General features: G+C 44.0%; 1 protein-coding gene across 1 annotated transcript in view; it reads left to right on the forward strand.

The window, feature by feature from the left end:
* SLC9A9 (solute carrier family 9 member A9) overlaps nucleotides 1-15,678 on the forward strand; it is a 648,823-nt gene that overhangs the window by 506,775 nt on the left and 126,370 nt on the right. Inside the window, exon 13 of the mRNA XM_052640419.1 lies at nucleotides 8,169-8,220. Within this exon, the coding sequence (XP_052496379.1) occupies nucleotides 8,169-8,220 (52 nt within the window). The remainder of the gene's footprint in view (nucleotides 1-8,168; nucleotides 8,221-15,678) is intronic.

Below are 15,678 nucleotides of genomic sequence, written 5' to 3' on the forward strand. Positions count from 1 at the left end.
TTGTTTTGCTAGGAACTGTATCATTTAGCTGGCAATATGTTTATTGAAGATAGATGTCTTTAGAAATGGATGCTTCAACAATCAAAATCTTAATGTCAGGCACTCACACTACACTCCCTTTTCAATATCCAACTCCTCTTTGGAATGTGCCCAAGCCCTTCACAACCCATCTTGGCTGGACTCTTTGTTGATGAATTTCAATAATTCCGTGTACAGTGCCTACCTCACTGTACTTTAGTTCTTTACTTCCAATGTCTGTCTTTCCGATTACATCTGGGGTCATTGATGGCAGGAATCCTGTCATTGACTTATGTATCTTAGTATCTATTATTTATGGGCTTCCCTTGTGGCTAAGCTGGTAAAGAATCACCTGCAATGTGGGAGACCTGGGTTTGATCCCTGGCTTGGGAAGATACCCTGGAGGAAGGGAAAGTCGGTCCACTCCAGTATTCTGGCCTGGAGAATTCCATGGACTCTATAGTCTGTGGGGTTGCAAAGAATCGGACATGAATGAGTGACATTCACTTCACTTCACGTCATCTATGATTTATAGACAATCTACTCTTGGTTTTAATCTATGCTGTATTTGCCATTCAATATGTTGTTGTTGTTAAGTTGCTAAGTTGTGCCTGACTCTGTAGCACTGTAGTTCACCAGGCTCCTCTGTCCATGGGATTTCCCAGGTAAAACTACTGGAGTGGGTTGTCATTTCCTTCTCCAGGGGATCTCCTTGACTCAGGGATCAAACCAGCATCTCCTGCATTAGAAGGCAGATTCTTTACCACCGAGCCACCAGGGAAGCCCCACGATTCAATTTAGGGTATATGAATTTCTCCCTAATAACATCAAGAACATAAATTAATGTTTCATAAGTGCTTCTTAAGTGGCAGCCAACATTTTACACACTTCATATGTATTAACTCATTTTATCCTTATAATAATCCATACATTGATATATATTTATCTTCATTTATAACTGAGAAAGCTGAGGTTTAGAGAGGTGAGTAATTTGTCCCAAAATTATAAATGCAATAAATCCTAGAAGTGAGATTTGAACCTATAGAGCCTGGCTACAGACTCCCAACTCATCTAATTACTGTGCTGCACAAAATAAAATGAACTGAGATTTTTCCAATTATATTAGCCTATTTTTGTATTTCCCCAAAACCAATGTAAAATATTTGAGTGTTTAATTATATTAATTTTGGTCATACACAAGCCCGACTAATATTTATTCAAATAACATGGGGTGGGGATGGGGTGAAGTAGCAGATTGGGGCCCCATGTGATGTTCCCATGGCTACACAATAGTCTCCAAGCCTCAGTGGGTGTCTTTCAGGCTCCTTCATTGTTCTGCCGTATTTGTTGTGCTCAATATCCAGTCGCTCTTCCCTTACTGAAAATGTCATTTTTTTTTACATTCAGCCATCAAATACAGTTCTTAGAGGAAATGGTTTCTCCTCCCCCACCACCTGGCCGCTGTCAGCCACCGGGGGCGGTGGGGAGGGGGGGCGGGGGAGGGGGTGCTCAAAAGAACCAAACTGAACAGCAGGACTATTGGAATTCACACAATGAGAGTAAACCCTGGTAATATTTCACTGGCTTTCCGGAGGTGCTAAGTGATAAGGATCAGAATGGATTTTGTTGGCTTTAATGGGAAAAGTGAGCCTTTTGTTAGTTACTTACCTTGCTTCCCCTCTAAGGAAAAACCCAATTTTGGAGCATTCGTTTTGCTGTGATTGGATATGGGAGCATCCTGAGACTTCAATATGTCTAATAAAACTCTCCAAAGAATGGAGGTGCCCCGGGAGAGGAGGGATGCCCAGAGATGTGTTTGGCTCTGAAAACAGCACTGGATGCTTGCTGTAAATGAGGAACCTGGAGTGAGATGTTCCAGGGCACAGCTGGGAATATGTGCAAAGCTCATTTTCATTTTCATTTAAATACCATAGAGGCAACACTCAACTTGCTTAAAATTAAAAGTTACATCAAAAATGCAAAACATGGTATAAAACTTTAACCAGTCTTTTTAGTTGCCTTTTAATCCTTCACTGGCTCTTCATATTCTCTATATTCAATTCTCTATATTTTTAGACATCTTCCTGGGCTGTGGTAGTTTCCTCCATCCATCTTCAGCTTCCCCTTCTAAACTTGAGTGTACCTTTGTGGTTATTTATCCGCTAGCTTACCTATTCTTGGGCTTCCCAGGTGGTGCTAGTGGTAAAGAATTAGCCTACCAGTACCAAAGATGGAAGAGATGTGGGTTCAGCCGCTGGGTAGGGAAGATCCCCTGGAGGAGGGCAGAGCAACCTACACCTGTATTCTTGCCTGGAGAATCCCATGGACAGAGGAGCCTGGCGAGCTACAGTTCACAGGGTCGCAAACAGTCAGACACAACTGAAGTGAGTTAGCATATAGCACATTACCTACTCTTTATAATAATGCATTGTTTCCTTTTTACCTGCCTTCTCTTTGCTCTCTTTCTGTTCATTCTTCCCTTCCTTCCCTTTGCTCTCTAAACTCCTTCCTTTCCTTCTTTGTTGCCCTCTCACCTCCCTAGTCTACCAGTAAACTGTGAATGAATTCCAGTGTGGGAAGCTCCATAAATAGAACTGATATTTTACTGTGAAACCGGAAATCCCTGCTGTGCCCTGGCCACTACCTGTGGCTCCACTGTAGCTGTTAGTTTACACCAGAGGTTTGCCCAGTGCAGAATCGGGAACTAGAAGGGCTGAGCAGTGAGCATGGCAGTACTGAGCTCTGGCCCCGCTGATTTTAAAAAGCACTGATAATAATAAAAATAATAACCTAGGGAGTTCCCTGGCAGTCCAGTGGTTAAGACTCTGCCCTGCCAGTGCAGGGGACGCAGGTTCAGTCCCTAGTCAGGGAACTAAGATCCCACATGCCAGGCAGTGCAGCCAAAAGATAAAAACAAGCAGACAATAAAGAGGTTCTGGAAAGAACGATTATTTGTAAATAATAATAACATGGACAATAGCTGCTAACATGTCTTAAGAGCTCAGTAGGTACCAGGCCCTAAGCTAACACTTTACAAGTATTTTCATTTAATCTTCACCATAACCCTAGGAGAAGGAAATAGCAACCCACTCCAGTATTCTTGCCTGGGAAATCCCATGGGCAGAGGAGTCTGGTGGGCTACAGTCCATGGGGTCGCAGAGTCAGACATGACTAAGCACACACACACACAGCAACCCTAGGAAGCAAGTTCCACCATTATCCCCATTGTACTAACCAGAAAACCTAGGCAGTGAGCAATGCAGGTCACACAGCAAAGAAACTCTTAACAACTGGGTCCACTCACCCCTCAATGGCCACAGGGTGACCTTGAGTCTGGGATTCCAGCCAAGGCTGCTGTCTCCTGAAGAGCGCTGGCTAGCCGCATGGCTGGCTCTAACCTCAGGAGAAAAGAGGGTGGGCCAGCAGGACAATCACAGGTGCCCCAGGAGGGGTTGTGTCAGGAAGCAGAGGACAGAACAGAAGATGTACGGCTACTTGCCATCCAAGTCAGTGAAAACTTTAAGTGATGGCGCATCTGAATGAAGTTAGCGCAACAAGATGGATAGTCCACGATGGTGATCAGAAGAGGAAGGGCAGGAGGAGGAGGTTCAGAAAAAGAGGCAAGGCATCACAGATGGCCAGGGATGGCCAGCATGGCCCAGCCACCAACTGGAGTTTACAGAGAGTGTTCAGTCAATGGAAGAGGCACTGATCCAGGCAGGGCCAGAGCACAGGGGCCACACTGGGCACTGAGGCTCAGAAACAAGGACGCATCCAGTTACCAGCCCTGAGGCACTGCCTCCAGGTCAGAAGAGCAGAAAGGGCAGTTCAAGGCTGTGGGAAAGGTGCTGAAGAAACTAGGATATCCCCTCAGGGGTTGTCCTTTATCCCACACACCAGTGATCTCGCCTGGGGAGCTGCTGTATACACATGTGGTGCCACATGCCAGGGTGACGTGGTGTCTTCTTTCTAATAATCTCTCAAAATCCCATAGTATGTAGGTGATCTTATGCATAAAAGTGAGGGGACTCAAGGGTAACCCTTTACAGGGTTACTTTCACACTCTGATTTGCTTTCTCAAAGAAGAGAGTAAGAGATACAGATGCAACTGGCATGTTGGCTTACCCCTGGGGATGCTGTGTGTATGTGCCATGCACACTGATGCCAGTATACACATCACAATCGAGAAAATGCAGAAAACTGCCCTCAGAGGCAATATAGGGGTCGGGGGAGTGTGGGGGTGGACAGTTGGTCTGTGGGTGTGCAGGGTGTAGCAGAAGACAAGCTATTCTCTCAGAAGCCCTTCTAGAATGCTTCAATTATATTATATTGTCACACATGTGTATGTATTATAAACTTAAAAAGAAAAAATGTACTAAATCTGACCCTCAGGTTGTCATACTTAATATATATACCTATGGCTAATACGGTTGATGTATGGCAGAAACCAAATAAATTTTTTAAAATATCCTATGATAAGCCATAATGAAAAAAATATAAAAAATAAAAAGGCGAGCACAGAGTTAATATGCTGACATATTGTTGCAGGCAGGAAATCTAATTGGCAGATACAAGAATTTCAAAAAGAAAAAGAATAGTAGCCAGGGACCATTTAATATGGGCATAAAGAGGTTCACTTGCCTCTTGGAAATCATTATAACACAGTGAGTGTTAGATTTTATGGGGCCGGTGGCGATCCTGAGACCTCCAGTAAAGCTCCGAGTTACCCCCATCACACTGTGTTTAAGGAGGCAGGGAGCCAGGTAATATATTTTAGCAAGATTCCTATCAAAAGAAGCCAAAATCACCAGTGAGAGAAGGCTTCACTCTTTGGTGCCTTTCCTTCACAGCCCTTAAATGATACTAAACTTTTCAGATTTTTAAAAAATTAGATCTACCCAACTGTATGCCCTGTGAGGACAGGAACCACGTCTTCTCTGTCCTCCTAGTTGCCCCAGAAGGGAAATAACTCACACTCACATAGGGTTCTGTTTCCTCAAGCCTCATGAGACTTTTTTTTAATATTTATTTATTTGGCTGTATCGGGTCTTAGTTGCAGCACACAGGATCTACACTGCATCATTCAGGAACTTTGGTTGCTACTCGGGAGCTCCAGAGGACGCGGGCTCAGTTGCCCCACAGCATGTGGGATCTTGACTCCTCATCCAGGAATCAAACATTCATCCCCTGCATTGGAAGGTGGATTCTTAACCACTGAACCACCAGGGAAAACCCAAGTTCCTTGAGATGTCTAGTCTGCTCTAGGCAAGGAAGACAGCAGGCCTGGCCTCAGGAGCAGATGCTGAGCTTCCATGAAATGGGAGGTGGGGAGGAGACATGTTCTTCCTCTGAGAAAGCAGATCTCTTGGACCCCCGAGATGCTCTTCACGGAGTCCCGCATAAAACTGAAAGACATAAACTGTTCCCTCTCTCTCCTTCCTCTCTTCCATCTGGCTTCTGGAATAACTGAAACTAGCCTGGTCTACTGTGATGGCTGCTGGGGAGGAAAGCCTAAATGTCAGTGGAAAATCTCAGTGCTGCCTCTGACTTTAAACGTTGGGTTTCTTGTGAAATTTGACTTTTGTTCCCTCCAGTTTTCTAGACAGAGAACTGAAAAAAAGGGGCCCTAAACAGATGCAGCCGTGGAAAATTCAGGGCCCTCAGTCCAGTTTACAGCCTGCATGGGTGCTGGTTAGCTCTTGGGGCTGGGGAGGGGTCCAGACTTACTCAGTAATAAAGGCTCCTGCAGAGAACTCAGGTCCACCAGAGGCATGAGAAGGGACGCCTGGGGCCCACTGTTCACAGAGGCTGGGCTCAGGTCAGCCGCACCGCAGGCTCATTGCCTAGACTCACCTCAGAAGGCTGGGCCTCAACTCCCCTCCATTCCGCCTCCCCTTCTCCTTCCTCCTTTCCTCAGGATCCCACCCCCTCTATCCTCTTCCGGGCCCCCTCCCCGTCTCCACCTCCCCCTCCTACCTCCCCGCCTCCCCCTCCCACCTCCCCGCCCCCCCTCCCTTCTTCTCATCCCTCTCGGCCCCTCCTTTCTCCTTCCTGACCCCCTTTCCCTCTCCCTCTCATCCTTCTCTCCCCCAACTTCAATAAAACAGGTCAAATGGCTCTTTCTACTCTAAGAAAATCAAAGGTTAGCCGCCACCAGAGGCTCTTTCCAGTTACCTGAAGGCCTAAAGATTCCACACACAGTAAACAGCTACCCACTTCCCCCCTGGGTTAGCGAGAAGGGGCCCTTCAGGCCCAGAGGTCACTAGTCTTAGAAGCATCAGAGGTGTTTGAAACCGGCCACCTCTGCACTGTGGCCTTCCTTTCACAGGCTAGCACATCTGCGGGACTGGTGCCTGCCACCTGCCTCCCCTCCCCCACCCAGAGAACAGAACTGGAGCACCAAAGAAGAGTTTCCGGGGGCAGGAGGGCAAGGAAAGACTCCAAAGCGCTGGAGGTTGTGGCGTTCTCAGGAAAGGCTCTGGCGGAGCTCGAGCAGGTGGCTGAGGCCCTGAGCCACCACCCCCCACCCCATCCTGCCTGCCACAGGCAGAGGCCCACTGCCCAGAGCAGAGGAAGTTCAAGCTCCAGGCCCTCACGTGCTCCAGCCCTTCCAAGGCCCTGGGAAGAGCCCCAGCATTGTGTTCCCAGGGTCCTATGTTTTTGTAAGGTTTGCAAAAGGAATAGAGTTTAACCACTGTTGGGGTTGGATCGCTGTTTCTTTCTACTACCGTTTCCTCTCAGGCTTACTTCGCCCCAGTCAGATGGCTCTGGTGTGGCCCTGGGCGTCTGGGGGTCTGACCAAGGGGAAACTGAATCGGGCGTACATTCAGCTTATACTCAGTGGGGTTTTGTGGTCTGCTGTCACTCTGTGAAGGGCAAGTCACTGCTGGTCCTTCTGCAGGGACCGCTCACAGGAACAGAGCCACGAGGCTGAGCCCAAGTGGAACGTGCTCTATGGTACCTGGCTTTGCAACTGTACGGTTAGTGGAGGAAAAACAAGGCTTGAAATGCCCTGAGCCAGGAACTAGTCTGTGGAAAACTCTTCCAGTTGTGAGATGTGTAAAATTCCAAGTGGAGGATTCCGTTCTCATCAATGTGCCGTCAAAACGGAAATTCAAGAATACTTATATTCAGTCATGCAGCACTTACACTGATAAATGCACTGGGTAGTAGTGTTGATGAGAATCGCCTGAAGGGAAATTTATCAGAAATCTTGTCTTTTCAGGGTATTAATCTTTAGCGGTATTGCACACAGCAAGTGTGTCTGTGTAAGGAAGCATGCTATAATGACTCCCAATTATTAATAATTTCCATCAGTCTTGCTGGAGGAAAGACGACCTTATCTTCCCGTTCTCTCTTATATGATGTCATTATATCATGTAAACAGAGTAAGAAAGTATACAGGCAAAACTCAGGAGGAAAAGTTATTTTAGAGGTGTATCAGACAGTAAATTAATTAGAACATTATACATCTTATAGAGTTCAAGATGTCTGTTGCACAGATTTTAAAATTATTTATTGTGTTACAATTTATTTTCTCTTTGTAAACAGTCACTTTCATACCTCATTTTGTATTTGTATTTTTGCATTAATTTGCTTAAAGAGAGCCCCCTAAATCGTATAAGTCCCACAAACCTGGATCCTCCCTACTTGCCAGCCTCCATGAGCATCTGGACGAAAGATCAGATGTTCCCCTAAATACAATATTGTAAAGCAACTAAAAAAAACCTTTTCTGTTGTTTGTTTCTGTCCTGGGAAGCCTGCTGCAGCCCGGGCCCCCACATCCCCGAAGCAGTGTGGTCAGTGAGTCCTGCCAGAGAAGCAGGTGGCCCTCCCTCCAGGAGCCCTGTTTGGGGGCCCTGGAGGTCTTTCCCTGAGGGCTTCGCTCCCAGATTCTCTTGCTGGGAAAGACAGCAGTGGGGAACAGCTGTCGGTGCTCCGTTCCGCCAGCTGTACAGAGGCCCAGCTGTGCGAGCTCTCCTTTTCCCATAAATCTATTTGATGTGCCCTGGATTCACGGAGAGGTACGAGGGTTTTCTGCCAAACCAGTCCTCTGATTTGTACTCTCTTTGGTTCAGGTGGTCTGACCTAAGAGACTGTCTCGTCTCATCTGCACAAGACCCTTACCAGTTCTCTCTTCTCTTTAACAGGGTTGGTGTAGACCTGGATGAAGATCAGAAGGAGGAACCCTCCTCACACCAGGCAAGTCAAAAAAGCAGAGGCATAGAGAACAACAACCTGAGCTGTTCTGTTTCATAGCCAGGAAGCCCCATTCTAAAGGGGGCTGTTTCCTCAGATAAAACAAATCAGATGACTATAAAATACGTGGGAATTCAGGGTATCTATAACATTTGTATCACCTCTAGTCTGCTTTGTATCACCAGCAGACACTTGTGCCCTCTTTGCAGCCTCAGGAAGCCTGGAAAGTGCAATGTGGGAGCAAAAGCATGGCTCTTGGAATCAGGCAGCCTGGAGTTCAAATCCCTGCCCAGCAACTTGCTTGCTGTGGTCATTTCAGTGAAATTGATTTGATCCACATTCAACACATGTGGGGTACAAAACAGATGGGCCTGCTTCTCCTGCGTGACTTCTCATTTATCAGGTTGAGGTATACAGAAATACAGAAACATTAAAAATCTGCAAAAGCACGGCCTGAAAATCCTAAGGGAAAATAGTTCAGGACAACATGCTGTTGCCTCAAGTAAGAGAAGTGTAGTCTCCAAACTCTGGACTTGAATCTAACATCAGAGTAAAGTCTATCATTGGCAATTTCACTTTAGTTGTTTTTCACTTGGTACCCAAAGTTAACAACTCTGTAGCCATGTTGCACCTTTTGCTGAAATTGCAGGTAGACAGACATGAAATCACAGGTAGAATAACATCATAAATAAGTGATGCTGCTTAATGAATCGTGTCCTGATCCTATCTGAATTTGAAAAGAATCCATCTCTTTGATCTCGTGTTTTCTTCCTACCATTACATCAATGAGACATAGCTGGTTAGTGCTGCCAGGCAAGATGCTGCCGCTTTCCTGGTTCACACAAAGAAGGAAGGATGCTATGCTCTACTGTAAGGGCTGGAAAATTAAGTTGGCAATGATCCGGCTCGTATGCACTTTGAATTTCTTCTGCCACATGTGTTCCAAGGTCAGGCTGGTGCTGTTTTCACTGACTTTATTGCCCAGAAAAGACACCTAACTGCAGGACTGAGCCCAGCAGGGGTGTCGGCACACTGGGATTAGGGCCAGTGTATTGACCTTCGAAAGGTGATCAAAACTGTCTCCTTACACTGGTGGGCTATAATGAGTCATCAGGAAGGGCTCCTGGTTAGGATTTTCACAAAGCATTTTATCTCATGCGGGTCAACTAATCGCTTCTCCTACTTTCAAGCAAAGATTTTATCTAAGTTTTGTCCTTCTCCTATATCTTTTTCTTTAAAAGAAAAGTGATACAATAAGAAAATTGATCAAAGAAAATTCTTCATCTTCTTCTAACTAACTGCCTAATACTTTATATAATTACATGTAATTATTGGTAAGATTATCTGCTAGCTTAAATTTTATCTTTTATAATTTAAATGTATTTTATTTTTGCTCATTTACACCATTGTTAATTTAGTAGTAATTCTTACCTGAAAATACTTTTAATCAGTTGAAAGTACTTTTTGTTGTTCTTAGAGAAATGAGATATACCACATAATACAATAAAAATTGTACCCCAGTAGCTGAGTGACAAAGAATCCAACTGCCAATGCAGAAGACATGGGTTCGATCCCTGGGTCAGTAAGATCCCCTGGAGAAGAAAATGGCAATCGATTCCAGCATTCTTGCCTAGGAAATTGCATGGACAGAGGAGCCTGGCAGGCTACATGGGATTGCAAAAGAGTCAAACATGACTTGGCGACTAAACAACAGTGAAAACTGCATGGTATTTGGATCTTCGGCAAGCTTTTTACATCTTTGAATCTTAACTTTCCTATCTATATAACGCAAATGATAATAATGTCTACTTCTCCAGGTTGTTAAAACAATCAAGTGAAATTATATTTGTGAAGACTACCTAACTTAATCTCATTAAAACCATCTTATCTCATAAACAATTTGACGAAGCAGCTTATACCACCACATATGATAAAATAATAGTGAAATATTTTTAAGAATTTTAAAATTCAGTTTAAAAAATTTATAAAAGCAGGAAGATGAAAACCAGAGAAGTAAAAAAAGAAATCATAAATAAAAGATCATAAGGTCCTATATACTTGCTAAAGTTGAGCCACAAGTAAGCTCGTTGGCAGCCAAAGAGGGGGGAAAGGAAGTAATAATCAGCAATATACTAAGTTATTATACTTAAAAAATTACACTCACTCCCCAAGCTGTACAAAGCTTCACAGACCACAATGCCATAAAAGAATTTTCTCACTTGAGGCTTCCTGTAGAGGACACGTAAGGAGCTGTCTAATTTCCATGTAATTTGCACGGTTTCTCCTGCTCTTCTGCTGCTTAAAAATAGTTCTAATTTTAAGAAGTGCCCTGGAATTGTTCTTATTCATGCTGCTTGACTACTAAGATAACTACATTTCGGATAAAGGTTTTCATCACACTTTGCAGTAATTTTTATTTTCAATGTCAAGTACAGGAAACAGTGGACTCAGGCAACAAGTAACAAACCGCAGTGCCCGTGCAGCTGCCATTTAGCCTGGACAAAGGGGGTTTGGGGGATTTTTCAAACCATGTGTCAAAAACCTCTAGGCCCTCATTTTTCCTGACAGCTCTTTGCTTATCATCAGCATCTGTTGCTCTGACTATAGACCGTAAACTTAAGTCTCAGGAGGATTGTATTTTTCCACTCAGTTTGCATTTTATTACATTGGCCTTGCGTTAACAAACAGGTATCTTTGCACTGGTCAACTTCTGAAAAAAAGACTTTATTCTTAGTTTTTGTTCAGTTGCTCAGTCATGTCCAGCTCTTTTGCAACCCCATGGACTGTAGCTCGCTAGGCTCCTCTGTCCATGGGATTTCTCAGGGCAGAATACTGGAGTGGGGTGCTATTTCCTTCTCCAAGGGATCTTCCCAACCCAGGGAACAAACCCGCATCTCCTGCATTGGCAGGTGGATTCTTTACCCCTGAGCCACCAGGGAAGCTTGCCTTATTCTTAACTTACCAGAAGCTAAAATTTTCAGATAACTATGGCAATTACTGATCATAATTTTGATCACTCTCAAAATCAATAATAAGCATATGTAATGACATGTACATATCCTTGAAGGAATTTCCTCTTTCTCTGTTTCTGGAGAGTAAAATAGCCTTTGGAAAGTATGGACTTGCAGCTGTGACTACCCACCCCCCCCCCGCCCCCCCACCCCACCGTGTCACAATTTTCCTTTTTGCCCTGTAACACCTTGGAAGTGTGAATGGTATTACGTTCTTACCCATTACAAACCCAGAAGCTTTAAAAAGCATGTTCTACACGCAGATATTAAACTTTAAATATACACTGTATGCAAATGTGCCACTTCAAGAAATGAAAGATATTGCAACTGTGACATTTATTTCTCTTAAATGTAAAAAAATAAAAATAAAAGCACCTTCAGACAAACTTTCCCCCTTGACAGGAAGTTTTCCTTGTACTTGATACTGTGTCCTTGGCATCACAAGCCTTACAGAAAGGATCAGACTTGGAGCACCATGCCTGTCATCTTAGTTCAATAGAAAATTCCTGCTACCCAAGAAGGGCCACCACTATTGCTTCTCTTTTTCCTGCTTGCTATCTTTCATGATCATCCTAATATTTGTAGAGTGCTAACTATTGTTGTTAACACTTCTGAATATTAATACTTCAGCTGTGTTAACTCATTTACCCAGATAAACGTATCAGTTCCGTTCAGTCGCTCAGTCATGTCTGACTCTTTGTGACCCCATGAATAGCAGCATACCAGGCCTCCCTGTCCATCACCAACTCCCAGAGTTCACGCAAACTCATGTCCATCGAGTCGGTGATGCCATCCAGCCATCTCATCCTCTGTCGTCCCCTTCTCCTTCTGCCCCCAATCCCTCCCAGCATCAGGGTCTTTTCCAATGAATCAACTCTTCGCATGAGGTGGCCAAAGTACTGGAGTTTCAGCTTTAGCATCATTCCTTCCAAAGAACACCCAGGACCAATCTCCTTTAGAATGGACTGGTTGGCTCTCCTTGCAGTCCAAGGGACTCTCAAGAGTCTTCTCCAACACCACAGTTCAAAAGCATCAATTCTTCAGTGCTCAGCTTTCTTCACAGTCCAACATGACTACTGGAAAAACCATAGTCTTGACTAGATGGACCTTTGTTGGCAAAGTAATGTCTCTGCTTTTGAATATGCTATCTAGTTTGGTCATAACTTTCCTTCCAAAGAGTTAGCGTCTTTTCATCTCATGGCTGCAGTCACCATCTGCAGTGATTTTGGAGCCCAGAAAAATAAAGTCTGACGCTGTTTCCACTGTTTCCCCATCTATTTCCCATGAAGTGATGGGACCAGATGCCATGATCTTAGTTTTCTGAATGTTGAGCTTGAAGCCAACTTTTTCACTCTCCTCTTTCGCTTTCGTCAAGAGGCTTTTTAGTTCCTCTTCACTTTCTACCATAAGGGTGGTGTCATCTGCATATCTGAGGTTATCCTATGGGTAGGTGCTGTTATTATGTTTGTATTTTAAATAAGGAAACTGTACACAGAGAATATAAATAACTTGCTGAAGGACACATAGTGAGAAGAGGTACAATTCAAACCCAGGTAATCTGGTTCCAGAACTTCCACTCTTAATGGATGTGCATGCCTCTGTTCATTCATTCATTCATTCATTCGTACAAGCCACCCATGTCAGGCAGGCATCTAAGTGTGAGGAGGATGCATCAGTTACCAATTCAAAGTCTTCACCCTCACAGAGCTTACACTCTAGTAGGGGACACAGAGAAGAAAGTGGTAAACCTCTATACACTGTCAGTTCAGAGAATATTAACAACAGAGCAGGGAAGAGGATGGGGAACAACAGAGGAGAGGCTATGGCTGGCTTTCTTTCTGAGGAAGTGGCCTTTGGTTAGACACCTGAACAATGTGCAGAAGTGAGATGTGCACGTAGGCTCTGGGTAAACGGGCCAGGCAGAGGGAACGGCAGGATGACGTCACAGTGAGTTACGGTGTGCTCCATACACCTCAGGCATACGATGCGGCTGGAGCTGAGGGAGCAAGGCGGAAGCAAATGGAGGAGAAGTGGGAGAGGCCAAGAGGGGCCAGATCACTGGCCATGGTGGTGGATTCATTTCATTCTATGTGTGATGGAAGCAAAAACTTGCAGGTTTGGAACTTAAACCAACTTTTTTAAAAACTCATTTTTCTTCCATTTCCAACTCTGCCAACTGTTGTTGTTATTTAGTTGCTAAATTATCTGACTCTTTTGCGACCCCATGGACTATAGCCCTCCAGGCCCCTCTGTCCATGGGATTCCCCAGGCAAGAATACTGGAGTGGGTAGCCATTCCCTTCTTCAGGGGATCTTCCCTTCCCAGGGATTGATCCCACAACTCCTGCTTTGGCAGGTGGATACTTCACCACTGAGGAAGCCCTGTCAACTGATTAACAATTAACTGGCAACAATTAACAAGGAGGTTAATTTTCTTTTCAGATATAACTTTATTTTTAACACTCTGCTTGTGCCTCTATGTGCTGTCTTAAGGCTAACTTCCAATTTTATTTTTGCTTCTGAAAATCCCTTCATTGAAATTCTGATTTTGGTTGCCATTTATGCTTGTGTGTAACCTGGGTAGATCAGTTCTTGTCACTGTAGCTTAAGGAAGTCAAAGCAGAGCTGAGAAAGGTCCAGAGAAAAGCAGCTTCAATGAGCAGAGGGAGTTTAAAAGAATCAGGATTTCTCCAGCAGAAATGACTAGCACAAAGGGCTACAACAAAGTGTCTTTAAAAATATGGAGCATGTGAATCAGGTGAACAAAGACCTGTGTGCCAAATCACAGAAAACCATAACCTAGAACACCCTTAAATCTGAAAAAGCTCATTTGGAGAAGAATAAAAGTACTTGTTCTTCTGCACAATTGACACTTAGTGCTCAGAGTCATCTGGAGTTACAAGACTGGAAATACAAGTAGGTTCAGGAGGGAAAGAGATTCATTAACAGATGGTAGGGTCATCTAGTCATTAAGTAATATTTAATTTTACCTTGTAAATATTTTCTAGTATTTCTAACAAACTTATAGGAAACAGAATAAAGATTCCCACAAGTATGTCCCTCAGATTTAACAATCATCAATATTTTTTCATACTTGCTATTGGAGTTGGCCTCATAGAAAGGGAATCCCATGGTAAATACCAACAAATATTTCAGAAATAAAATACTAGCCTCTAAAGGGCATCACTGACTCAATGGACATGAGTTTGGGTGAACTCTGGGTGTTGGTGATGGACAGGGAGGCCTGGCGTGCTGCGATTCATGGGGTCGCAAAGAGTCGGACATGACTGAGTGACTGAACTGAACTAAAAGGGCTTTCCTGATAGCTCGGTTGGTAAAGAATCTGTCTACAATGCAGTAGACCCCAGTTCAATTCCTGGGCCAGGAAGATACCCTGGAGAAGGGATAAGGCTACCCACTCCAGTAATCTTGGGCTTTCCTTGCAGCTCAGCTGACAATCCACAATGTGGGAGACCTCCCTGGTGGCTCAGACGGTAAAGCGTCTGTTTACAATGCGGGAGACCTGGGTTTGATCCCTGGTTTCAACCTACCCACTACTATTTTTACTGAGTAAGACTAAATTCCACGTATATACATATATGTCTTACCTGCAGATTCTATAATTTCGTGCTTTACAAAGCAAAAATAATAACAAGGAAGAGGCAGCAGAAGATGGTAGCTACTATTTAGTGATTAGGCACCATGTATAAAATCACATTTAATCTCTAACTTGACCAATCAACATACATATTATAAACCTCACTTTTTTAAGAATAAAGCTTTTATTTAGTTAGTTATGGCTGCACCAGATCTTTGTTGCTGCATGTGCTTTCGCTAGTTGTGGCAAGCAGGGGCTAATCTCTAGTTGCAGAGTGCAGGCTTCTCTTCGCAGTGGCTTCTTTTATTGGAGAGCATGGGCTCTAGGGCCTGTGGGCTTCAATAGTTGCTGCAGAGGGGCTCAGTAGTTGTGGCATATGTGCTTAGTTGCCCAACGTCATGTGGGATCTTTCTGGACCAGGGATCAAACTCATGTCCCCTGTGTTGGCAGATGGATTCTTAATCACTTGACCACCAGGGAAGTCCTAAACCCTATTTTATAAAGGATGAAATTGGAGTTCCAAGAATTAAACCAACTTTCCCAAGACAACATAAAAATTCCAGCCACTGCAACAATACCCAAACTCAGCTTCTGGTTCCACAGCTCATGAAACTGTTGTTCTCAGCTTGCATTGTTCTCTGCTTGGACTCTACCTCTTCACACTACCATTGGGAAAAGGCCTCCTGGGAGAACAAATGAAGAAGATAGGGCTCATTTCATTTGTTTTCCTTCTTTCAAGGATCACAGTCCTTTGCTGCCTGAACTCTATTACATATTTATGGTACCAGTTATTCTATCAGCCATTATGTATTTTGAAAATAGTTTTGTTCAGGGAAACATTGTTCTGTTTCAT

This window comes from Budorcas taxicolor, chromosome 1 (assembly GCF_023091745.1).
Source record: "Budorcas taxicolor isolate Tak-1 chromosome 1, Takin1.1, whole genome shotgun sequence".
NCBI classification, from domain to species: Eukaryota; Metazoa; Chordata; class Mammalia; order Artiodactyla; family Bovidae; genus Budorcas; species Budorcas taxicolor.